Source organism: Bos taurus, chromosome 24 (genome assembly GCF_002263795.3).
Source record: "Bos taurus isolate L1 Dominette 01449 registration number 42190680 breed Hereford chromosome 24, ARS-UCD2.0, whole genome shotgun sequence".
Lineage (NCBI taxonomy): Eukaryota > Metazoa > Chordata > Mammalia > Artiodactyla > Bovidae > Bos > Bos taurus.
In genome coordinates, this window is record NC_037351.1 from 34,977,778 (window position 1) to 35,003,286 (window position 25,509).

The 25,509-nt window shown below is 40.8% G+C and overlaps 1 protein-coding gene across 1 annotated transcript; it reads left to right on the forward strand.

Moving 5' to 3' along the window:
- Positions 1 to 5,161: 5,161 nt before the first annotated feature.
- MGC133647 (uncharacterized protein) lies at positions 5,162 to 20,051 on the forward strand. The gene is made up of 2 exons (NM_001077021.2): positions 5,162 to 5,344; positions 19,505 to 20,051. Exon 2 carries the CDS (start codon positions 19,639 to 19,641, stop codon positions 20,029 to 20,031), a length of 393 nt encoding a protein of 130 aa, NP_001070489.1. The 5' UTR covers positions 5,162 to 5,344; positions 19,505 to 19,638; the 3' UTR covers positions 20,032 to 20,051.
- Positions 20,052 to 25,509: the final 5,458 nt, after the last annotated feature.

Below are 25,509 nucleotides of genomic sequence, written 5' to 3' on the forward strand. Positions count from 1 at the left end.
CCCCATAGACGGCAGCCCACCAGGCTCCACCGTCCCTGGGATTCTCCAGGCAAGAACACTGGAGTGGATTGCCATTTCCTTCTCCAAAGCATGAAAGTGAAAAGTGAAAATGAAATCTCTCAGTCGTGTCCGCTCTTTGCGACTCCATGGACTGCAGCCTACCAGGCTCCTCCGTCCATGGGATTTTCCAGGCAAGAGTACTGGAGTGGGTTGCCATTGCCTTCTCCGATGGCCTGTTGTTAGGGTTGGGTTAATCACTGGGCATTCAATTCATCTGTTCTCTTATCCCAGGGACTGCTGTCCTGTGCTGCCTATTGTCCAGTGTCTGGAGACATATGGTTTTATATATTTGAAACAATTTCCTAGCTCTTTAAAGTGGGAGGGTTCATCTAGTCTCTATTATTCTATTATGAGTAGAAGAACAAGTTTTAGGTTTTTTGTCTGTTTTGTTTTTAATTAATTATTTATTTTTGGTCGCACTGGATCTTCGTTGCTGTGAGCGGGCTTCTCGTTGCCGTGACTTCTCTTGCACAGATTTAGTTGACCCATGGTATGTAGTATCTTCCCAGACCAGGATAGAACCCAAGTCCCCTGTGTTAGCAAGTGGATTCTTAACCATTGGACCACCAGGGAAGTCCACAAGTTCTAGCTTTAAGGGTTTTAAAATTAGTCCCATATGCCCTCTACCTATGGCCAGTTCCATATAATAGAATTAATTCTTAATAAGTCAGCAGTGGATTAATCCAGTTTTGCGATCAAACATAGTAAATATAGAGAGACATATATACATACTCAATAGATGTGTGTGTTTATACTTAAAAAGCATAAAAATAAGGATGAATCTGTGAAAATCTCTTCTTCTTGTTATGAACTACAATGCTTGCCATGTTGTGTCAACTTAGCTGCAATCTATCCCTTCCCAGGCCACATGTAGATAAATGTCATCCTGAATTTCATATGGAATGGGAGTTAGACGACGACTTTGTTTTTAGATTTTTTTAAAATGAATTTCTTTCGTAACCTCTTGCATGAAACTGCAGGTTTGCTTAGTGGAGAAGAGAATGTTAGTAATGGAAGAGTGGAAGCACTGAGCACCACAGCCAGTACCCTGCATGATGTACTTAATAGTATGCTCTCATCCAGAAAACTGTGTTTGGATCCTTGCAATAATTTTAAAAATATTTATTTATTTATTTATTTGGCTGTGCTGGGTCTTAGTTGTAGCATTCAGGATTTTTAGTTGTGACATATGGGATCTATTAATAGTTCCTTGACCAGGGATCAAACCCAACCCCTGCATTGGGAGGGTGGAGTCTTAGCTACTAGACCACCAGGGAAGTTCCTCTTGCCATATTTTTGAATGATATTTACAGACTGATAAACGTATTCTTTTCTCAGGATATTATGGTTCTTAGTGACAGAAATCCCCACCCAAACTAGTTAAACAAACAAAGTCTTGCATGGCTAGATAAACTTAAGGTCTAGTTTCAGATGTGGCTGGATGTGTGTGTGCTAGCTAAGTCGCTCCAGTTGTGTCCGACTCTTTGCAGCCCTATGGAGTGTAGCCCACCAGACTCCTCTGTCCATAGGATTCTCCAGGTAAGAATACAGGAGTGGCTGGATATAGAACTCCAAAAAATGTTATCAGCTTTCCAATTTTCTCTCTCCAACTCAGACTCTGTTTCCTTTATCCTGACTTCATTCTCAGAAGATTCTTCCATCCTAGTTACAAGATGGTTGCCAGAGGCTGCCTATTTCCACTTCATATTTCCACAAATGCCAAGCAAAGGTCCCAAGATCCACTCTAGATCAGCCAAGGTCCTATGTCCATACTGACCACTTTGGCAAAGGAAACGTAATGCTCCAACTGGTTTAAGCCAAGGTCATATACTTTCCTTAAGACTCTAAGAGGGTAGAGCTGTTCTCAGATCATGTGACCCGAGGCTGGAAATCAGACTGTGGTTAGAAATTGGGTGAATGATTGCTGGAGAGGCAAGTAATAAATGTGCTCTCTGCACATAAGATGTAATCATAGCCAAATATGTTTACACTAACTACACTTCAAACTGTATTTTGACTATTAAAACCTGTACTCCTTGCCCCCAACACACATCTAATCCTATTACCCTAAATAGCTGAGGGTTGATTATACTTACATACATTGTGCAAGAGGAGAATAGACAAGGAGAATATATAATCAGACAATGGAAATCTTGAAAGACCTCATAGAAAGGGGAAGACTTTAACGTCAAGGGATGGAAGGTGATGGACATCCCAGGAGAAGAGAACAGCACAAGGAAAACAGACAACAAAAAGTAGGTCAACGAAAGGAAGTGTTGGGATCCAGGGTGAGACTATAAAGAGACTAAGGGACGGTCTTGCTGGTTCTTGTGCTCCAGGCTAAAGATTTGAGTGACTCTGAATGCGCTTAAGGCCTAGGTCAGCTAATTTCATCTGTAAAGATCCAGATAGCAAATGTTTCAGCAGGTCAAGGGCGAAATCATAGATGTAAGGCACAGACCTACACAATAAGAGAGAAATAAAATTTACATAATTAAGTTCAAATTATAATAAAAATTATTACTATTTTTTTGTATATAGGCCTGGCATATGAAAGTCTTTGTGGGGGGGTCACATTCTTTGTGGGGAGACTTTTACTGCATTGAGGTTCAAAGTGAGCATGCCCTATGAACAAATGCATGAATGCATGCATGCTGAGTTGTGTCCGACTCTTTGGAACCTTATGGACTGTAGCCTGCCAGGCTCCTCTGATTCTCCAGGCAAGAATACTGAAGTGAGTTGCCACGCGCTTATCCAGGGGATCTTCCCAACCCAGAGATCTAACTCAAGTCTCTTATGTCTCCTGCATTTATCTCTAATGCCACCTGGGAAGCCCGAATGCATGAATACACGTGTAAAAACCATTCTTAGTTCACAAACCATACAAAAACAATTGGATGTAACCCACAGGCCATAGCTTGTTGACCTCTGCACTAGGGACTCAGTTCGTGCTTTTGAGAAGGGGAGGTTATCTGATCACAATGTTGTTACATCAGCAAGAGACACACTGGAGGCAGGAGCATAGAGGCAAGAGATAGTGAGGACCTAAATTAGACTGTCTTTCGTTTGAGTGGTCATGTTCAAGTAAGTAGCTGACATGAGAGGTAACAATTTGGGGTCAAGTCAAAATCAGATGGAGCAGCATTAACCACTCAGATCATAAACCCTTATCATAAGGAATGTCGGCTCCCTTTTCTGTAACCTCCTTGACCTGTGTAGGGCCTCTTGCGTTTTGGGAAAGGAGTCCAGATGCCTTCAGGCAAGTCTTGCCCCTGATAGAAGCAGATGTAAGAAAAGCTAAAAGAGCCTCCAGAAATAAAACACTGGCAAGATGACTGACTGAGAAAGAAGAAGGCCAACTCTTTGAGTTCTGTTATCAGGGGCTGCAGAGTCCCTTTGAAAGAAGAATCACTTCTCTCCTAAATAATTTTGGCACTACAGAGAGTCATCATGTCTTTGGAGCCCGTCCTGTTTGGTTATATAATGTTCTTAACTGGGTCACACTCTCAGTTATCTAATACAAATCCTAATTCTCAACAGCTTTTAAGGCCACATTAGATAGATACTGCATCAAGTGAAACTGTTTTCAAAAAACTGGAAATTAGGTGCTATGTTTCATCTTGAACTGGAACCTTATTTACCTAGAGTCCAAGGTGAATATGCAAGCGTGTTTCAAGAAGCAGTTCTGGGCCACAGAAGTCTATTTATAGGGAGGACCAGGGATCCTGCTTGGATAGTCAGTGTTGTGGAAGAGGGGTGGTTCTCAGAAAGGTGGTGTCTGTCAATTCAGTTATTCTCTAATTCGGTTCCTATAGACTTATCCCCAGTCTTAGAGTACTGGGGAGACAACAAAGGAGGGAGTAAAAACTGCACTGAGAACTGTTTACAATAGCCAAGGCATGGAAGCAACCTAACTATCCATCGACAGAGGAATGGATAAAGATGTGTTACATATATACAATGGAATACTACTCAGCCATTAAAAATAAGGAAATAATGCCACTTGTAGTCACATGGATGGACCTAGAGAGTGTCATACTGAGTACAGTAAGTCAGACAGAGAAGGAGAAATACCATATGACATCCCTTATATGTGGAATCTAGAAAGAAATGCTACAAATGAACTTACTTACAAAACAGAAAGAGATTCACAGACTTAGAAAACAAACTTATGGTTGCTGGGAGGAAGGAATAGTTGGGGACTTTGGGAAGGTCATGTACACACTGCTATATTTAAAATGGATAACCGACAAAGACCTATTGTATAGCACATGGAACTCTGCTCAATGTTATGTGGCAGCCTGGATGGGAGTGGGTTTGGGGGAGAATGGATACATGTATGTATGGCTGAGTCCCTGCCCTGTTCACCTGAAACTACCACAACACTGTTAATTGGCTATACCCCAGTACAAAATGTGTTTGTTGTTTAAAAAAACAAAACTGTGCTAAGAGATTAAGAACCCTTGGAATTCAACATTTCATCAGTAACAGGAAACTGGCTCTTGGCACAAATCTCAGTACCCTTGATTCAGGTATTTACCATTTTGGGGTAGATGCTGGCAGCAGGGCACCTGCATGTCCCTGAAAGTGAAGGGGCTCCCTAAATTTTGTTGCTTAGTACCTGGTCCCAGCCCTGGTTAGCAGGCATACACAGCAAGATGGCGATTTTGGTGACAACAAGATGCTAGTAGGTGGATGGGGGTAGAGTGGTGAGTTGCATAGGAGGCCATTGTGTGCAGTCTGCAAAAATTCATGAAAAGAGAGTCACTCCACGAGCACATAGGGGGCAAATGTCAGGATGGCCTCAGAATATGATTGTTGCCTTACATTCTTGGAGGTATTAACATATGCAGACTTCAGTGTTAATGGAGAGACGTGAATTCCTCTTCCACACATCAAAATGTATTTGGTGCATTTCATTCCTCCTGGAAAACTACAGAGACGTTCCAGCAGTGCAACTGTGTTATTTCCCACTAAGTGTTTGCTTTATAATGAAGGAAAACAGGCATATTTCTTAAGGAACAGGTGTAGTGCTAGTGGATAGGAGAATAGCAAACAGCAGGGGCCCGCTACCTTGGCAACAGCCTGGTGTCCTAGCAACAAGCATATTCATTTGCCTGGCCTGCCCTGTGGAGTTCTGTCAACAGAGGTAAAGAGCTCACCCGCTAAACTTAAGTGGCAGCCTTTCTGTTCCAGAGTGGAGCTAGGCCAGTAAGTGTAAACTTGGAAGTGGAGGAGAAAACGAATCATTTTGCCAAGAAGCCAGTGGCTTGGAAGCTAAGAGGTCAGCAATGTAGGAATTCAATTGATTCACATTTACTCTTTATCTAGATATGTTGGACATATGCTTCTTTCTTCATTTGTTGGCTCACCTAAAGGAAGGATCAAAAATATGGTGGTGGTGGCTAAATTAGCCATGACTATGGCTCTGCCCCCCAGGCTTTCTTTGGGTTAAGAAGTGTGTTATTTTCCCCAAACTTCATTTGACCTGTGCCTCTCTGTTTGAAGCCACAATCACTACGAGAAAGAGGACAGGACAGTGGCAGTAATTTAAATGTGGGAGCTTCCCTTTTCCCACATATTTTCATGGTAATCGTTAAATTCTGTGAGAATGATTGAGATTTTTGATCTGGAAAATGTCCAAAATATTTCATGAGACCCATAGGAAATTTCTAATGATTGGAACTAGCTATGGGATAGGATAAAGGGCAAATTTTCTGAAGCTGAGGCCAGGGCAAAAAAAAAATATATATATAGACACACGTATAATTTCAAAGAGTGCATAATAAGGAATTAAATACTTAAAACTTATATTCCTTTAGAATGGTTTAACTCTTTTATTAGTGTCATAGTCTAGTAGGTTATATACACACATACACAAAATGTTTAAAAATCTTTCATAACTAAATCAACAAGAAGCCAAAAAGAAAAAATATCTTTAATAAGGAATCTTAGGGAATTCCCTGGCGGTCCAGTGATAGGAACTCTGTGCTTTCACTACCAAGGGCCCAGGTTCAGTCCTTGGTCAAGGAACGAAAAACCCACAAGTCACACAGTACAGCAAGAAAAAAAAGTTAAAAAACAAAAAATGAATCTTAGCTGTTAGTTTCTAAAAGAAATTCAATCTTTCATTTTGACTCAAAATGATGTCATAAAGTTCTAGTGAATTCATATTTTAAAAAAAATAACAGAGTAATGAAACAAATTATAAAGTTAGTTTAAAAATTCAAGTGGATGCCTGAAGAATGTCTTTGGTAACTGTGGAGATCATTGTTCATAACAAAGAACAGGCTGAGTAACTATGCTGGGATCATTATGACAACTTAGGCTTTTAAAGTGAATTCTTACACATTTGAAATGAATTCCTTACATCCAAGCTAGTGACTGACCAACCAATTTAGAGATTGAAACTACAAACAGATGGTATTATATTTCAGCTGATTACCTGTAATTGATTAGTAAAAGTAAAGCACATAGAGATGAGACTATTTTTTGGAGTATGACGTCAAGAAAAAAACACAAATGATACTGAGTGAAGATATAAGGCAAGTTTCAGCAGAGCATTAGGAGAACCTGGAAATAATCACAGGTAAAGCCAATCATTGCAGCAACAAAATTAAAAGACGCTTACTCCTTGGAAGGAAAGCTATGACCAGCCTAGATAGCATATTAAAAAGCAGAGACATTACCAACAAAGGTCCGTCTAGTCAAGGCTATGGTTTTTCCAGTGGTCATGTATGGATGTGAGAGTTGGACTATAAAGAAAGCTGAGTGCCGAAGAATTGATGCTTTTGAACTGTGGTGTTGGAGAAGACTCTTGAGAGTCCCTTGGACTGCAAAGAATCCAACCAGTCCATCCTAAAGGAGATCAGTCCTGAGTATTCATTGGAAGGACTGATGCTGAGGCTGAAACTCCAGTACTTTGGCCACCTGATGTGAAGAGCTGACTCATTTGAAAAGACCCTGATGCTGGGAAAGATTGAAGGCAGGAGGAGAAGGGGACGACAGAGGATAAGATGGTTGGATGGCATCATAGACTCGAAGAACATGGGTTTGAGTGGACTCCAGGAGTTGGTGATGGACAGGGAGGCCTGGTGTGCTGCAGTTCATGGGGTCGCAAAGAGTCGGACATGACTGAGCGACTGAACTGAACTGAAAGCCAATCATAAAAGGCAGAGAGTCTTGAAGAAGTTAGGGAAAGAAAATCTTTGTTAAATGTGAACCAAGAGAAAGTTATGTATGTGTATATTAACAGTTTAAATAAACACTCAAATATATTTTAATTTAAGCAATGCCTTTAATTAAACGTAAACAGCAAACTCAGTCATGTAAGCTTCTATTTTAGTAACATGTTTAAAGGAGGTTACAAATCTCCTAGTAACGATGTAGCTAGCCACAGTTTTTCTTAGGAAAAAAATTTATTTCTCTAGAAGTTTGTTCTAAAAGACAATGTATTTATAGAAAATGAAATTTAACACCAAAGAGGTACTATTTTGCAAAGTATGTGACTGTTGGCTTGAGGTATGCTCATCAAAATGCATTTAGTTTTCCAAAGGAGAATTCTATACAAGGTGTGACCAAAGGTTTAATAAAAGTTTCAAAGTCCTGTTAAAGATTTCCTAAGAGTCCCCATCTCACTTGCTTCCATTTTACTTCTGCTTCTCTGTGGTCACTATGAATGCGCAAGAAGCAATTTTGCAAGCATTTATATGGCTGTGAGCCATGTATGAGTCAATTAGATTGCCTATTTTTTAAATCTCTCTAACAGTTTATAAAACAGACTAACCCCTTCTCTCACACTGTGTCAGGCCTGGATTCTGCCCTTTTGAGGAAGAATACATTACACCAAAAAAAAAAAAAAAAAAACCCCATGGTGAGATCAGAGCAGAACAGTAGTATCAAACTCTTTTCCTTTCAAAAATGATCTACAAATTCTTGAGATCTCTTTGAAACACATGTGCAATGCTCATAAAACAGCGATTCTTTGGTAACAGAGCCCCACAGATTCCCAGGCCCTAATCACCCCCCTCAACACCTTATTCTTCTAGATTTGTTTGTTTTAGATGGACTAAACCATGTTGCTTCTCAAAATTGCAAATAACTTCCCATGAGAAACCCACTTTCCATGAATACAGGTCCCCAAAGATAGAAGTTTCAGGGATGTGAAACACAATCTGTTCAATATTACTCTGCTGCTGCTGCTGCTAAGTCGCTTCAGTTGTGTCTGACTCTGTGCGACCCCATAGACGGCAACCCACCAGGCTCCCCCATCCCTGGGATTCTCCAGGCAAGAACACTGGAGTGGGTTGCCATTTCCTTCTCTAGGCCAGTATTAAATATGATGAACCAATACAAAGAGTGGCGTGGATAACACAAAAACTATTTGTGTTATTTGTATTTCAACAGGAGGTTGAAAAAATGTTTTAATTGCCTTCAAGGGCAGCAGACTTGCCTTCCTTCCTCTTTTCTTTCTTCCTTCTGCCCTTCATTCCTGGGTGCTGATGCAGCCAATATCAGCATGAGTTTGTATTCTCAGACCCCAGGGTAGATGCTGAGGCTACTAGTGATGAGATGTGGACTAATAGTGTGCTGAAAAAAATTCAACCTGGAATTTCTGCTTCATGGACCTACTTGATGGGCCTTGGTGAGATAACTGGATGCTATTTTATCCTGCATATACATTCTGTATTCGGCAACACAGCACTTGATGTGAGCCATTAGTTACATTGGAACAGGAATGGACCTCTGCTTGCTCATCATTTAGAGCCCAAGAATCGAGAGGAGCATGGCATAAAATACATAGAAACACCATGTGCTGAGTCGTGTTTGACTCTGTTGTGACACCATGGACTGTAGCCTGCCAGATTCCTTTTGTCTATGGAATTTCCAGGCAAGAAAACTGGAATGAGTTGTCGTTTCCTTCTCCAGGGGATCTTCCTGAAAGGATCAAACCCATGTCTCTTGCATTGGAGGCAGATTCTTTACTGCTGAGCCCCTGGGGAAGCCCGTGGCATACAGTAGGCACTCAATTCACTGGAAAAGACCCTGATGCTGGGAAAGATTGGAGGCAGGAGGAGAAGGGGATGACAGAGAATAAGATGGTTGGATGGCATCACCAATTTGATGGACATGAGTTTGAGCAAGCTCTGGGAGTTGGTGATGCACAAGGAAGCCTGGCGTGCTGCAGTCCATGGGGTTGCAAAGAGTTGGACATGAATGAGCGACTGAACTGAACGTGGCTTTGATTTACTCTTTCTGAACATTTCCAAATGCAAATAGAGAAAGAAAACAGTCATGCTAAAGCTATTTGTCCTTATCCAAACATACCATGTTCTCTACATCTCCTTGTATTTTGACTCATTGCTTACTCAGTGTAGAGTGTTTTTGAACAGCCTTTTACTTACAGATTACTCCAACCTTCAGATGGAGGGATAACACTTCTGTGATACTTTGACAGACTCCTTTGTTTTGTGATGTTTCTTCCTGCGCACATAGCTTCTTATACTCACAGTTCTCTTATGGCATTGTGATTGTTTATTGACCTAATAGGATGTCCTCTCTCTAAACTATGAATTCCTTAATAGTAAGGAATATATCTTTTCATCATGGTAGTCCCAATTCTAGCATGTGTCTGTTTTGTTGGGATACATACAATGTCCATTGAATAAAAACTGTTTCCTTTCACATCCCAGCAGGAAAGTCAGACACCTGATCAAGCAATTTGGTTATAGTTTAATGCATCTTATAGTAGAAATATACAATGAGAGAACAAAGGAGGGGATGGTTACTTTTTCCTAGAGTTTGGGATTAGAATGCATAGAGAAGATAACATTTGACCTGTCCTTGGAACATGACAAGGAACTCACCAAGTGGATGACCTAGAAGAGAGAACACAATGAGCAAGGGCAAGAAGATTTAAAAGTGCACAGTATCAGGGCCTTCCAAGGTGGTCCAGTGGTTAAGAGTCCCCTCTTCCAATTCAGAGGACATGGATTTGATTCTTGGCCGGAGAACTAGGATCCCTCATGCAGTGGGGCCACTGAGCCCTTGCACGCAACTACTGAGCCCACAGGCCATGACGAGTGGTCTCACGTGCCACCGCAAAGATCCTGCATGCTGCAACTAAGACCAGACACACCCAAATAAATATTTTTAAAAAATTAAAGTATTGCACATGGGGCTGGAATTTTGCTTCCAGACAAGGTGGAATTGCAAGAAGCAGATTTATCTTCTCATCTGAACCAACTGTAAAACCAGATAAAATATATAAAATGATGTTTTCAAGATCTTATACACAGGTAACAAAGGACAGTGATGGATGCCAAATAGGAAACGAGGAAGATGAGCCCTATGATTATCCCAACTTACCTGGAGTTTTCAGGCTATGGTTCAGGGAGAAGGAAGCCAGGCAGGGCTCACTGGCCTGCCTGAGTCAGGGAGATGAAGCTGGGCATCTCAGGAAGCTTCATTTCCTTGAACCTGAAGAGATTCCTCCTGGAATCTTCAGCTGAATGCTGATTAAGATATTCATGTGCAGAAATAACCTGACACTGGAGAAAGAACCACCAAAAGGATGAAAAGGAATAATCCCTGGAGTTAATCCATTGATGAAATGGCTTTGGTCCCCATAGCTGGAATGGAAAATCTCCTCATTCACAGAGATTAAACAGATAGGGTTTGCACCAGCAGTGGGACAAAATTAGGCCTAGACTCAAAGTTGTTCTAGTTCCCTTTAAAGAAGCAGGAAAGCAGGAACTGTGTATTGGTTTTTTTATTACTGTGTAACACAGACACAGCTATTTGTAAGGCCTCCCCAGACAGCCATTTTGCTTTTTTGCATTTCTTTTCCATGGGGATAGTCTTGATCCCTGTCTCCTGTACAATGTCACAAACCTCAGTCCATAGTTCATCAGGCACTCTATCTATCAGATCTAGTCCCTTAAATCTATTTCTCACTTCCACTGCATAATCATAAGGGATTTGATTTAGGTCATACCTGAATGGTCTAGTGGTTTTCCCTACTTTCTTCAATTTAAGTCTGAATTTGGCAATAAGGAGTTCATGATCTGAGCCACAGTCAGCTCCTGGGCTTGTTTTTGCTGACTGTATAGAGCTTCTTCATCTTTGGCTGCAAAGAATATGATCAATCTGATTTCAGTGTTGGCCATCTGGTGATGTCCATGTGTAGAGTCTTCTCTTGTGTTGTTGGAAGAGGGTGTTTGCTATGACCAGTGCATTCTCTTGGCAAAACTCTATTAGCCTTTGCCCTGCTTCATTCTGTATTCCAAGGCCAAATTTGCCTGTTACTCCAGGTGCTTCTTGACTTCCTACTTTTGCATTCCAGTCCCCTATAATGAAAAGGAAATCTTTTTTGGGTGTTAGTTCTAAAAGGTCCTGTAGGTCTTCATAGAACCCTTCAACTTCAGCTTCTTCAGCGTTACTGGTTGGGGCATAGACTTGGATTACTGTGATATTGAATGGTTTGCCTTGGAAACGAACAGAGATCATTCTGTCATTTTTGAGATTGCAAGAGTTAGAACTGGACAAGAGTTAGAACTGGACATGGAACATCAGACTGGTTCCAAATAGGAAAAGGAGTACGTCAAGGCTGTATATAGTCACCCTGCTTATTTCACTTATATGCAAAGTACATCATGAGAAACCCTGGGCTGAAAGAAGCACAAGCTGGAAGCAAGATTGTCGGGAGAAATATCAATAACCTCAGATATGCAGATGACACCACCCTTATGGCAGAAAGTGAAGAGGAACTCAAAAGCCTCTTGATGAATGTGAAAGAGGAGAGTGAAAAAGTTGGCTTAAAGCTCCACATTCAGAAAATGAAGATCATGGCATCTGGTCCCATCACCTCATGGGAAATAGATGGGGAAACAGTGGAAACAGTGTCAGACTTTATTTTTGGGGGCCTCAAAATCACTGCAGATGGTGACTGCAGCCATGAACTTAAAAGATGCTTGCTCCTTGGAAGGAAAGTTATGACCAACCTAGATAGCATATTCAAAAGCAGAGACATTACTTTGCTAACAAATGTCCGTCTAGTCAAAGCTATGGTTTTTCCTGTGGTCATGTATGGATGTGAGAGTTGGACTGTGAAGAAAGCTGAGCGCCAAAGAATTGATGCTTCTGAGCTGTGGTGTTGGAGAAGACTCCTGAGAGTCCCTTGGATCACAAGGAGATCCAACCACTCCATTCTAAAGGAAATCAGCCCTGGGTGTTCTTTGGAAGGAATGATGCTAAAGCTGAAACTCCAGTACTTTGGCCACCTCATGCGAAGAGTTGACTCAATGGAAAAGACTCTGATGCTGGGAAGGATTGGGGGCAGGAGGAGAAGGGGACGACAGAGGATGAGATGGCTGGATGGCGTCACCAACTTAAGACGTGAGTGTGAGTAAACTCCAGGAGTTGGTGATGGACAGGGAGGCCTGGCGTGCTGCGATTCATGGGGTCGCAAAGAGTCGGACATGACTGAGCGACTGAACTGAACTGAACACAGACACACAAACGTAGCAGTTTAAAGCAACACTAAATTTATCTCACAGTGGTTGTAGGTCAGGAGTCTAGGTACAGACTAGCTGTTTCCTTTACTCAGAGCTCATCAGGCTGAAATGAAGTGAGGATATTGGCTGGGGACTGATTCTCATCTGAGTCTTGGAGTCCTCTTCCAAGGACTGTTGGAAGAGTTGTTGGCAGAATTTACTTTCTTGCAACTATAAGACAGAGATCCCCGTTTTATTTGGATTGTAAAGGGATATAAATAGGAGTATCGTTTCTATACTTTATTTAAACTGATAAATTTTCAACACCAGCAAACTGTGATAAGTTCTACATATATAAAATGTCATACTTAAAAAAGTATACAAGGTGATTTATGCAAACAAACCATAGATACATAGCAATGGAATTGTAAAATGGTTCAAATAACCCACTGGAAAACAGGAAAAAGAACACAGAGAAGCAAAAAGGAGAGAATGAACATAAAACAAAAACTGGCACATTCAACTCCTAAAATAATAATAATTACATTAAATGTTACTGGTCTAAAGTACCAGTAAAGACTTACTATAAAGCTAAAATAATCAAGACAGTTTAGTATTGGTGGAAGAATAAAAAAATAGATCAATGGAACAGAAGAAAGAGCCCAGAAAAACACTCACATAGTCAATTGATCTTTGATAAAAAACCAAAGGCAATGAGACGAGCAATGACCGTCTTTTAAACAAATGGTACTGGAACAACTGGACATCTACATGCAAAAAAATTAATTCGGACAGAGACCTTATACCTTTCATAAAAGTTAACTCAAAATGGATCACAGATATAAAGTGCAAAATGCAAACTGTAAAATTCCTAGAAGTTAACATAGGCGAAAACCCATAATCTTGAATATTTAGAAACTTTTTAGATATGATGACACCAAAGGCATGATGTATGAAATGAAAAACTGGTAAGTTGGATTCATTAAAATTAAGAACTTCTACCCTGAGAAACACAAGGTCAACAGAATGAGCAGACATGTCACAGAATGGAAGAAAATATTTGCAAATATTTTTCAAAATATCTGATAAAAGATACTGTTGTCCAAAATATACAAAGAACTCAAAGCTCAACAATAAGAAAATGAACGACCTGACTTTTAAAAAATGGGCAAAAGTCCTCAATGGACAACTCACTAAAGAAAATACCGATGGCAAATAAGCATATGAAAAAATGCTCAATATCTTGTGTCATTAAGGAGTTGAAAATTAAAACAATAATGAGATACCATTACCTACCTCTTAGAATAACCATATATTTTTGAAAACCCTTAAAAATTATGTAATTATTTGGTCTCATACTAGAGGAAAAAATTTTCCTAGCTTCCTCTTTTAATAGAGTGAAAATGGTACAGAGTCGTTACTTGTATATTAAGACAGACACACACACAGAAATACATAGAAACACATGCAAATTAACAGACTATGAACTCAGAGACCTTGTTCAAAATTTGTTTCTGTCGTATACTAGCTTCCTGATACGTATAAGTTAATTCATGTTCTGAGGCTCAGTGGCTTCATCTATACAATGGAGATATGTTGGAGGGCTATGATAATTAAAAAAGATAATCAAATAAAATTCTATAGAGGTACAAGGCACTTAGTAAGGACTTAATAAACATTGATAAATAAATATTCATTAAAATTATAAATTTTAACTCTTATTAGTAAATTCACCCAACAGCTTTCTCTGACCTTATATTTCATATAATATATGAAATTTAAAATTAATAAATCTTACTATCTTAGTGAAATAGCTATGTCTGTTTCTTAACCATGAAAAAATACAAAAGGTATTTTTCATTAATTTTTTAATCTTTTAGGATGCTTCAATTTGAAAATCTATTCATTAGATTTTAATAGTGAGAAACTAAATAATGAAATGAACAATCCACTTATTAATTATTGTTTTTATCTTTCACAAATGCTAGTTCTTAGTCATTATGAATGCATTTTCCCTTTCCCAGCTGCCTATTTAATGAAAAATACACAAAACTCCAGTTTATTTAGAGTGCAAGCAATTGAGATAATCAAATAATTGAAAAATTTTCTATACTTCGTATTTTGTAAGAAAATCCCAATCAAAATTAATTCCAAATAGGCAAGCTGATTTCGAGAACTTTTATTTTATTTATTATTATTTTTGACCACACTGCTCAGCTTGTGGGGTCTTCATTCCATGCCCAGGGATTGAACCCTGGCCCTCAGCAGTGAGAGTACAGAGTCCTAACCACTGGACCACCAGGGAATTCCATTGGATAAATGAAAAAAAAAAAGTCCAGGTAGCTTCTATGAACCAGTCTGGTTGCTACTGATAGATGATGTTAAAAAGGATGACGTTGAAGTTCACTAAACATCTTTGAATTATTGGTATAATCTGTGCTAATCAAATTCTTTTAAAATATAATTTATTATGTATTCATTACTTTTGTCAGTCTCACACATTTCAAGAAGCACAAATACTGTGTGCAGAGTGTGTAAAAATACGCTTTGTGTAGACTAAGCTAGATTACACAATAAGAATATGTTCCGACTGACCTTATCTAAAACAGAAAATATGAATATACATCTTCAGCTGTAGTGAAGATTGGATATGAATTCTGAGAACTTGAAGACTGGTATTTAGGGGCAAAGTATTTTAGAAATAGCTGAGGAAAGGTTTTTAGCTTCTCAAATTTACTCTTTAAAAGATAAGATGTGTCATGTATATTTGTGGGAATATTTTGTATCCTTAAAATACCTTTAAGTGAACATGGCTTCACTGAAGATAATATGGACAGACTGAATCATCTTGTTGAAAATAGAAAGCAGGGGAATTAGTATAAAAGCTAAAGGACTTTTAAAAATAGTTTGCTTGTAGTGTAAGTCAAATCATTATGCCTTAAACTTACACAGTGATGTATGTCAAGTATATCTCAATAAAACTGAAAGAATGAAAATTGCTAAAATGCCAGCTGCTTTTCTCCATAAAGTAAAAAAGGAATTTGAAAGTATCAACTTTTCCAATTAAATTCTTTATGTGATAAATCTTATAGGTACATACAAAAGGCAATATTAATAACTGACATTTGCTTAGAGTTCTACAGCTTATTATTTATTGGTTATCTTTTTGTTTTTCACAACAACTGGGGCAGGCATTATCAAAATCTTAATATTCCAGATGATAAATCTGAGACGCAGAAAGCATACTCTTCATTTTCATCATTCAACTTTTCTACCAAATCACAACTAAGATAGTTTTCCCTTTCTTTAGACAGTAAGAACTGTTTTCTGGTTTTGTAGTGTTCATTTCGGAGAAGGCAATGGCAGCCCACTCCCGTACTCTTGCCTGGCAAATCCCATGGACCGAGGAGCCTAGTAGGCTGCAGTCCATTGGGTCGCTAACAGTCGGACATGACTGAGCGACTTCACTTTTACTTTTCACTTTCATGCATCGGAGAAAAAAATGGCAACCCACTCCAGTGTTCTTGCCTGGAGAATCCCAGGGACGGGGGAGCCTGGTGGGCTGCCCTCTATGGGGTTGCACAGAGTCGGACACGACTGAAGCGACTTAGCAGTGTTCATTTTGGTTTTTTTTTAAGTCCCATGATAGGGAAATGACAGTTATAAATAGTAAAGAGAGGTTGCTATTTTCTCCACCATTGAAACAGCAGCTAATGCTGCCTTCTTAGGACTAAAAACAACCTAACAAAACTCTGCTCTATTCTAAGACCCAGAAATAGAGATCAAGTAGATCTTGGCTCCCTCTGGAATTTAGGTTGGCATTTAGGGAGTGGGAGTGTGTACTCTGGCATTAGGCATCACTCTGATGCTCAGTCCCACTGGTATTTACGAGAACATTAGTTTTAGAGAACACAGGACCAGGAAACGGGCTAGAGGTCCTAAAATGTAAGGAAAAAACACAAGCAAGTTTTCATACAGGATTTCACATTTCATTCAGTCTACTGTTTCTACTACCATCACAGAATCCTTTCTAAAATTTTACTCTTTTGCTAACGTGAGATTATCTTGTTTTTGGAGGTCATATATTTCAGTCACTAGATAGCTCTCATCTTGTTCCATAAGCCAAATAGTTCTGTTTTTAGAAACATATAAACTACTGTAGTTACGAGAGAAAATTAGATTTAGACATGTGAAAAAGTGAAAGCAATGACAGATTTTATTTTCTTGGGCTCCAAAATCACTGTGGACAGTGACTGCAGCCATGAAATTAAAAGACACTTGCTCTTTGGAAGGAAAGCTATGACCAACTTTGTTGTTGTTCAGTCACTCAGTTGTATCCAACTCTTTGCAACCCCATAGACTGTAGCATGCCAGGCTTCCTTGTCCTTCATCATCTCCCAGAGCTTGCTCAAACTCATGTCCATTGAGCCAGTGATGCCATCCAACCATCTCATCCTCTGTCATCCCCTTTTCCTCCTGCCTTCAATCTTTCCCAGCATCAGGGCCTTTTCCAATGAGTTGGCTCTTCGCATCATGTGGCTAAAGTATTGGAGCTTCAGCTTCAGCATCAGCCCCTCCAATCAATATTCAGAATTGACTTACTTTAAAATTGACTGGTTTGATCTCCTTGCAGTTCAAGGGACTCCCAAGAAGACAGTCTTTACCACCACCACAGTTCAAAAGCATCAATTCATTGGCGCTCAGCTGAAATAAAGATATTGTGCTACTGTACTCTATACAGTACAGTAAAGTACACAAAAGCACAACCACTTGTAGAGGATACACACATGTGACAATATACACCAGACACGTGAACCAACTTATGTAACTGGACACGCAAATGTACATTTGCATCTTCGAATGTTCTCAACTTGGGGTTTGAATGTAGGGGACTTAATATGATGTGTATATGATATGTCATTTTTCCTTAGCTGCTTTTAAGACTTTTTTACATTTCAGTTCAGTTCAGTTCAGTCACTTAGTCGTGTCCGACTCTCTGCAACCACGTGGACTGCAGCATGCCAGGTCTCCCTGTCCATCACCAGCACCCAGAGCTTGCTCAAACTCATGTCCGTTGAGTCAGTGATGCCATCCAACCATCTCATCCTCTGTCATCCCCTTCTCCTCCTGCTTTCAATCTTTCCCAGCATCAGGGTCTTTTAAAATGAGTCAGCTCCTCGCATCAGGTGACCACAGTATTGGAGTTTCAGCTTCCCCATTCCTTCCAATGAACACTCAGGACTGATCTCCTTTAGGATGGACTGGTTGGATCTCTTTGCAGTCCAAGGGACTCTCAAGTGTCTTATCCAATGTCACAGTTCAAAAGCATCAATTCTTTGGTGCTCATCTTTCTTTATAGTCCAACTCTCACATCCATACATGACTACTGGAAAAACCATAGCCTTGACTAGACGGAACTTTGTTGGCAAAATAATGTCTCTGCTTTTTTATATGCTGTTTAGGTTGGTCGTAACTTTTCTTCCAAGGAGTAAGCGTCTTTTAATTTCATGGCTGCAGTCACCATCTGCAGTGATTTTGGAGCCCCCTAAAAATAAAGTCTGCCACTGTTTCCACTGTTTCCCCATCTATTTGCCATGAAGTGATGGGACAAGATGGCATGATCTTAGTTTCCTGAATGTTGAGTTTTAAGCCAACTTCTTCACTCTCCTCTTTCACTTTCATCAAGAGGCTCTTTAGTTCTTCTTCCCTTTCTGCATAAGTATGGTGTCATCTGCATATATGAGGTTATTGATATTTCTCCCAGCAATCTTGGTTCCACCTTGTCCTTCATCCAGCCCAGTGTTTCTCATGACACTTAGTTATCAATAGCTTGATTATGGAGGAGCCTGGTAGGCTGCAGTCCATGGGGTTGCTAAGAGTTGGACACGACTGAGCAACTTCACTTTCACTTTCCACTTTCATGCATTGGAGAAGGACAATGGCAACCCACTCCAGTGTTCTTGCCTGGAGAATCCCATGGACGGAGAAGCCTGGAAGGCTGCAGTCCATGGGGTTGCACAGAGTCGGACACGACTCAAGTGACTTAGCAGCAGCAGCAGCATCTTGATTATAATGTGTCCGGGTTGTGGTTTTCTTTGAGTTTATTCTGCTTTATGTTCTGTGAAATTCTTGAATCTGCAAGTTAATGTCTCTCACCAATTTGGAGAAGTTTTCAGCCATTGTTTCCTGAAATATATTTTTCTGAACCAATTTCTTTATAGGACTATTGTTACAAATGTTAGACTTGTGATATAATCCCTTGACTCTTCATATTCAGTTTTTTCTAATCTCTTCATTCTTCAGATTGGACAATTTCTGTTAATCTGTCTTCAAGTTCATTGACTTGTCATCTTCATTCTGTTATTGAGTTCATTAGTAATTTTAAATATCAGAGAATGTACATTTTAATATAATTTTGTCCTTTTTTAGAATTTATTTTCTTTGCTAAGACCTCCTAGCTTTCCATTTATTTTATCTCATATGTGTTTACCTTTACCTCGTGAAGTCTCAGTGGTAAGAAATCTGTCTGTCAATGCAGGAGACAGCGAGAGATGCAGGTTCAATCCCTGGATCAGGAAGATCACCTGGTGGAGAAAATGGCAACCCACTTCAGTAGTCTTGCCTGGAAAATTCCACGGACAGAGGAGCCTGGTGGGCTACAATCCATGGAACCACAGAGCAGAACATGACTGAGCACACGCATGCATGAAATTTATTATAGTATCTGCTTTAAAGTCTCTCTCATAATTTCAACATATATGTCCTCTTAGGTTGGCATCTGGAGATTGTCTTTTCTCTTGAAAATTGGTCATGTTTTCCTGGTCCTTTGCTTATCAAGTAATTTTGGATTATATTCTGGATTCTTTCACTATTGAATTGTGTGGATATGAATCCTGTTAAACTTCTCTAAAGGAAGCTGTTCATTATTATTATCTCTTTTACTGTTTTAGCAGGTGATTGAACCAGTTAGCTTCAGCCTACAAGTTTTGAAAACCACTCTCTAGACGGCCGGCCTGACAGCTGGGTGTGTACCAGCCTTGAGCCTGCAAGCGGACGCTCCCTGCCCAGGGACCCCCGCCCTGCCATGGAAGATTTCCAGCGCAGCAGCTGCACTACCTTCCTATGCACCCAAAAGGGAATGCTTCTGTTTGCCGAGATTATATTGTGCCTTGTGATTCTGACCCTCTACGGTGTCTCAACATCAGGCTATATCTCTCTGTCGCTGATTGAATTGATCCTAGCTATTATCTTCTTTATCATCTACACATGCGACCTGCACACCAAGATACAATTCATTCACTGGCCTTGGACTGATTTCTTCCGATCACTCATAGCAGCCATCATCTACCTGATCACCTCCATTATTGTACTTGTTGAGAGAGGATATCGCTCCAGAATCGTTGCAGGGGTACTCGGCCTAATCGCCACAGCCCTTTTTGGCTATGATGCCTCTATTACTTGCCCGATGAGACAATAAAGACACACAGCAACACACACTGACCCTGCTGATAGCCAGTGTCCATGAGCTGCCTTTATTTCTCTCTGTAATCTGCAAATAAATTAACTCCTTTCCCACCCCACAACACTCTCAGCCAACCCTGGGCCCCCCTGGTATTGAGGTGCAAGTGCTGCTATTCAGAGAATTTATCTTCCAGCCTACCCACCAGCCCTCCTGGGTGTGTCTTGGTCCCCTTTCCTTATACAGTATCCAAAAGGAGATGCCAATTCTGTCTGGTCTATGCCCTCACCTAAAGCACAAAATGAGGCTTCCCTGGTGGCTCAGTGGTAAAGAATCTGCCTATGCAGGAGACACAGGTTTAATCCCTGGGTCAGGAAGACCCCCTGGAGGAGGAAGTGGCAACCCACTCCAGTATTCTTGCCTGGAGAATCCCATGGACAGAGGAGCCTGGCGGGGTGCAGGCAACAGGGTTGCAAAGAGTCTGAGATAAATGAGCCACAGTGAGGGAGAAGAGAACCTCAGGTTTCATACTCCAGGCCCCAGGCTGTGGCTCACTCCAAATAACTTCCTCAATATGTGTGTGTGGAGGGGTGGAGGTGGGGGGCTGGGGGATGTGGTTCTATGTAGTAATAAACAAATAGCAGATTGTTAGAACAACAACCAAAAATGCACTTTCTGTGGGCAGTGGTTCTAATCTCAGTTCAGTTTCCTGACCTTGCTGATGCTCCTTCAACCACATACATCTCTAAGAGGTTAGTCTGAGATCTGGTTGGTGGTTTAAATCTTAATTCAAGCCCCCAAGCTTTTGCTGCTTTGTGTCTGTCCCATGCATATGCAGCTTCCCTGGTGGCTCAGATGGTAAAGAACCTGCCTGCAACATAGAGAACAGACTTATGAACATGGGGCATGGGTAGGAAGGAGAGTGTGGAACGAATGGAGAGAGTAGAATGCAAACATATACACTAACATTTGTAAAATATATAGCCAGTGGGAATTTGCTGTATGACTCAGGGAACTCAAGCCAGGGCTCTGTGACAGCCTAGAGGGGTTGGGTGGTGTGGGAGGTGGGAGGAAAGCTCAGAAGGGAGGGGACATGGCTATACCTATGGCTGATTCGCATTAATGTGTGGTAGAAATGAACACAATATTATAATTATCCTTCAATTAAAAATAAAAAATAAAAAAGAATCTGCCTGCAATGTAGGAGACCCGGGTTCAATCCCTGGGTTGGAAAGATCCCCTGGAAAAGGGAATGGCTACCCACTCCAGTATTCTTGCCTGGAGAATCCCCATGGGCAGAGGTGCCTGATGGGCTACAGTCCATGGGGCTGCAAAGAGTCAGACAGGACTGAGTATGTGTGCATATGCAGCGCAAGGCTAAGCCAGAGTCTTGTCTAGTTTCTCATACAATTTTGAGACATCCTCTTCTCCAGCTCACTTCTCTCCAGGATTTCTCCTACACTCTCTGCCCCAGAGAGGCCCCTTTCCCAGTCCTTCTGTGCAAAAAGGCAGGAGTTTTAAAGTAACTGTATCAATACTGCTGAACACTTCTGCACTTAGGGCAAAGTCACAGGAGAAAAGAGGGGAAGAAATGGTAAACTCATTTTCAAATGCATTGCTTCTTCAAGTTTTGACTCCACTCTGCAATCCGCCTGATTTCATTTACTTTTAAGAGTCCTCGGCTGATTTTTTTTGTGTACTTTGTCCAGAGTTTTCATGGTATTCAGCAGAAGAGATGGGCCATAGTCGATACACTCTCAACATGGTCAGAACTGGAAGTCACATCCTGATATTATATGTAAGAAAACAAATTTTAAGGATGTTTGTAAAGATGTGTAAAATGAACATAAGGAAGAGTAGGGTCTTGGTGATCACACGGTCCAATGGAGCTCCCTCAGTAGTTGGAGTAGGAACAGGATGAGTGCTAAGTATAGACAACACCAATCAAGTGAATTCTTAAAAATAAAACACCACGTCAGAGCTCAAGCATTCTAGTTATGGAGAGACCTCTTGATGCCCTTTCTCATACTCTTCTTTAGTGGGTAGTTTGCACAAACATCCTTTAGTGACGTCGTGTGTGTGTGTGTGTGTGTGTGTGTGTGTTAGTCGCTCAGTCATGTCTCTTTGTGACCCCAGGGACGTAGCTGTGACCGTCCAGCTCCTGGGTCCATAGAATTCTCCAGGCAAAAATTCTAGAGTGGGGTAGCCATTCCCTTCTCCAGGGGATCTTCCTGACCCAAAGATGGAACCCGAATCTCCTGCATTCAGGCAGCTTCTTTACTGTCTGAGCCACTATTGAGGCCCTTAGTAATGTCTAGGGTAGTGATTTAGAAATTATGCTGCTCAGAGTTTTAGGCATCCCATGGAGCCCTTTCTTGGCCAAAGCAGTGGGGAGAGGGTGGGTGTCCTGGTACTACTATTGACTTCGATTATAGGAGCCTATCTTTATCTGTTGTTCTTATTGGATGGTGTTGTAAGATGTCATAACAACTAAGATTTGCACTGGTTGAAAAAAAAATAGAGAACCATTTGTTTATAGTTGAGAGCCTGTCTTGATCACGATCAGTCCAGCAGTAGTATCTGTATGGTGCTTTCCAGTTCTTCTCTGATGCTTGTAAAACAGCTGAGATTTCTAGGTAAGAAGTGCGTGCCAAGTCACTTCAGTGGTGTCCAACTCTTTTTGACCCTGTGGACCATAGCTCGCCCGGCTCCTCTGTCCATGGGGTTCTCCAGGCAAGAATATAGGAGTGGGTTGACATGCCCTCTGCTAGAGAATCTTCCCAACCCAGAGATCAGGCAGGTTCTTTACCACTACTGCCACCTGGGATGCCTAAATATTTATGTCATCATATGAAAAGACGAAAATGCACAATCACTCCCGAAATAAAGAATAAAAGTCAATCATGAATGAGACTGCTGGAAGTATTTCTAGTATTAAATTTTCATTAGTGTCAAACTAAGAAACAGAATTGATACCTGAGGCATACCGCAGGTTTTTTTTTTTTTAATTTTTTGGCCACCATGAGGCTTGCAGGATCTTAGTTCCCTGATCAGAGACTGAACCATTATCCTCAGCAGTGAAAGAGTGGAGTCCTAACCACTGGACTGCCAGGGAATTCTCCATAACAGCATGTTTTGAATCTGGAAAGCACTGCTGTGAATTAGGTAGAAGGAACCCTGTCTCATGACTCCCCTTGATTCCCTTCACTGACTGCCCACAGTTTGGGAACACAGCGGTTCACTAATGAGAAATCTAGACATCCATAGCCTTAACTGTGTGGAAACAGGTCTGAATGGACAGAGTGCCTTCCTGTCATTCACGGTCCCTCTTATCCAAATCCCCAGAACACACTAAGGCTTAGGATGAAGAGGATGGAGACCTTGGGATAGGTAGTCTTCTCAAAGATAAAGAATTTCAGGTGAAGTAATACCTTAATCTTATAGAGTGCTGTGTGTCAACTGTCTCATAAAACTGGGAGGAAAAATTAAGGGAAAATGTAATCGACAAATTATGGGAAGAAAAAGAATTTCAGGTAGAGGTAGAGGAACCCTAAAAACAGTGAAAGTTGAGGGCAGGGGTAAAGCTGTCCTTAAGGAAGAGTAAGGGAGAAGGCAATGGCACCCCACTCCAGTACTCTTGCCTGGAAAATCCCATGGACGGAGGAGCCTGGTAGGCTGCAATCCATGGGGTCACTAGGAGTCGGACACGACTGAGCTACTTCACTTTCACTTTTCAGTTTCATGCATTGGAGAAGGAAATGGCAACCCACTCCAGTGTTCTTGCCTGGAGAATCACAGGGACGGGGGAGCCTGGTGGGCTGCCGTCTATGGGGTCACACAGAGTTGGACACGACTGACATGACTTAGCAACAGCAGCAGCAGCAAGGAAGAGTAAATACAGTTAAATTCTCTAGGTTAAACATCCTCTTTCTAACAGAGAATCAGGAAGTAATTCCACTTCATTCAAAAGAACTACACAAAAGAAATGCTTGCTAAGCAGAGAAAAAAAAAGAAACCAAAAAACTAGAATAAGTCCTATGGCTATCAAATCACCGAATATTAGAGAAGAGAGGGACTTCCCTGGTCATCCAGTGACCAAGACTCTGCACTGCCAATGTGGGGGGCCCAGGTTCAATCCCTGGTTAGGGAACTAGATCCCACATGCCATGACTAAAAGTTTGTGTGGTGCAGCAACTAAAGATGCCACATGCTGCATGAAAGATCAACTATCCTGTGTGCTGCAACCAAACAAATAAAGTATATATATATAGGAATGATGCTAAAGCTGAAACTCCAGTACTTTGGCCACCTCATGCGAAGAGTTGAGTCATTGGAAAAGACTCTGATGCTGGGAGGGATTGGGGGCAGGAGGAGAAGGGGATGACAGAGGATGAGATGGCTGGATGGCATCACCGACTTGATGGACATGAGTTTGGGTGAACTCTGGGAATTGGTGATGGACAGGGAGGCCTGGCGTGCTGCGATTCATGGGGTCGCAAAGAGTCGGACATGACTGAGCAACTGAACTGACTGATATATTTGTTTTAAAAAGGGGGACTTCCCTAGTGGTTGAGGGGTTACGACTTCCCCTTCCAATGCTAGGTGGGTAGGTTCAATCCCTGATCAGAGAACTAAGATCCCACATGCCTCAAAGCCAAAACATAAAGCAGAAGCAATATTGTAACTAATTCAATAAAGACTTTAATAATAATCCACATCAAAAAATATGTATTAGAAAAGAGAGTCCATCAGTACCTAAGCTAGATAATGAGGGAACTAAATAGCAACACTCTGCCTCTAATTTGTTTTCAAACTCTGGGCCTAGATATTTTTCTCTCAATTCAAAGCTGAGAAAATGGGGGTGAGGGTAGGGGGTGGCGAGTGAGAACTATGGAATAAATTTCTGCAGTATAAGACAAAAAAATCTCCTAAGAACTTTTTTTGAAGTCTTCATCCAATACTGATTTATTACAGGAAGAGGAGGACATTTAGAAAGATGAATTTTTAAAAATCTACATGTCCATCAATGGATGTATAAGTGAACAAAATGTGATATTTCCATACAGTGCAATACTATTTATCCTTAAAAGGGAAGAAAATTCTTACACATGTTATGTGAGTGAACTTGAAGATATTATGCTAAGTGAAATAAGCTAGACACAAAAAAGATAGATTGTGTGATTCCACTTATTTGAGGTACCTGAAATAGTACCTCATTCATAGACTACTATGAATAGTACCAAAGTCATAGAGATGAAAGGTTGCCAGGGGCTGGGGTGAGGGGTGGGGGGCAGAATGGGAAGTTGGTGTTTAGTGGGTACAAGATTTCAGTTTGGGAAGATGGGATGTTCTGGAAATCACATCCCATCTTCCCATACTGAAGATGGGTGGTGATGGTTCTACTGCAATGTGAGTACAGTTAATATCACTTTTCTGAACACTCATACATGATTAAAGTGGTAAATTTTATGTTATATGTATTTACTACAATTAAAA

What these genes read in the sequence shown, in the direction of transcription:
- MGC133647 (NM_001077021.2), top strand. Translation starts at nt 19,639, where the DNA reads ATGGAAGATTTCCAGCGCAGCAGCTGCACTACCTTCCTATGCACCCAA.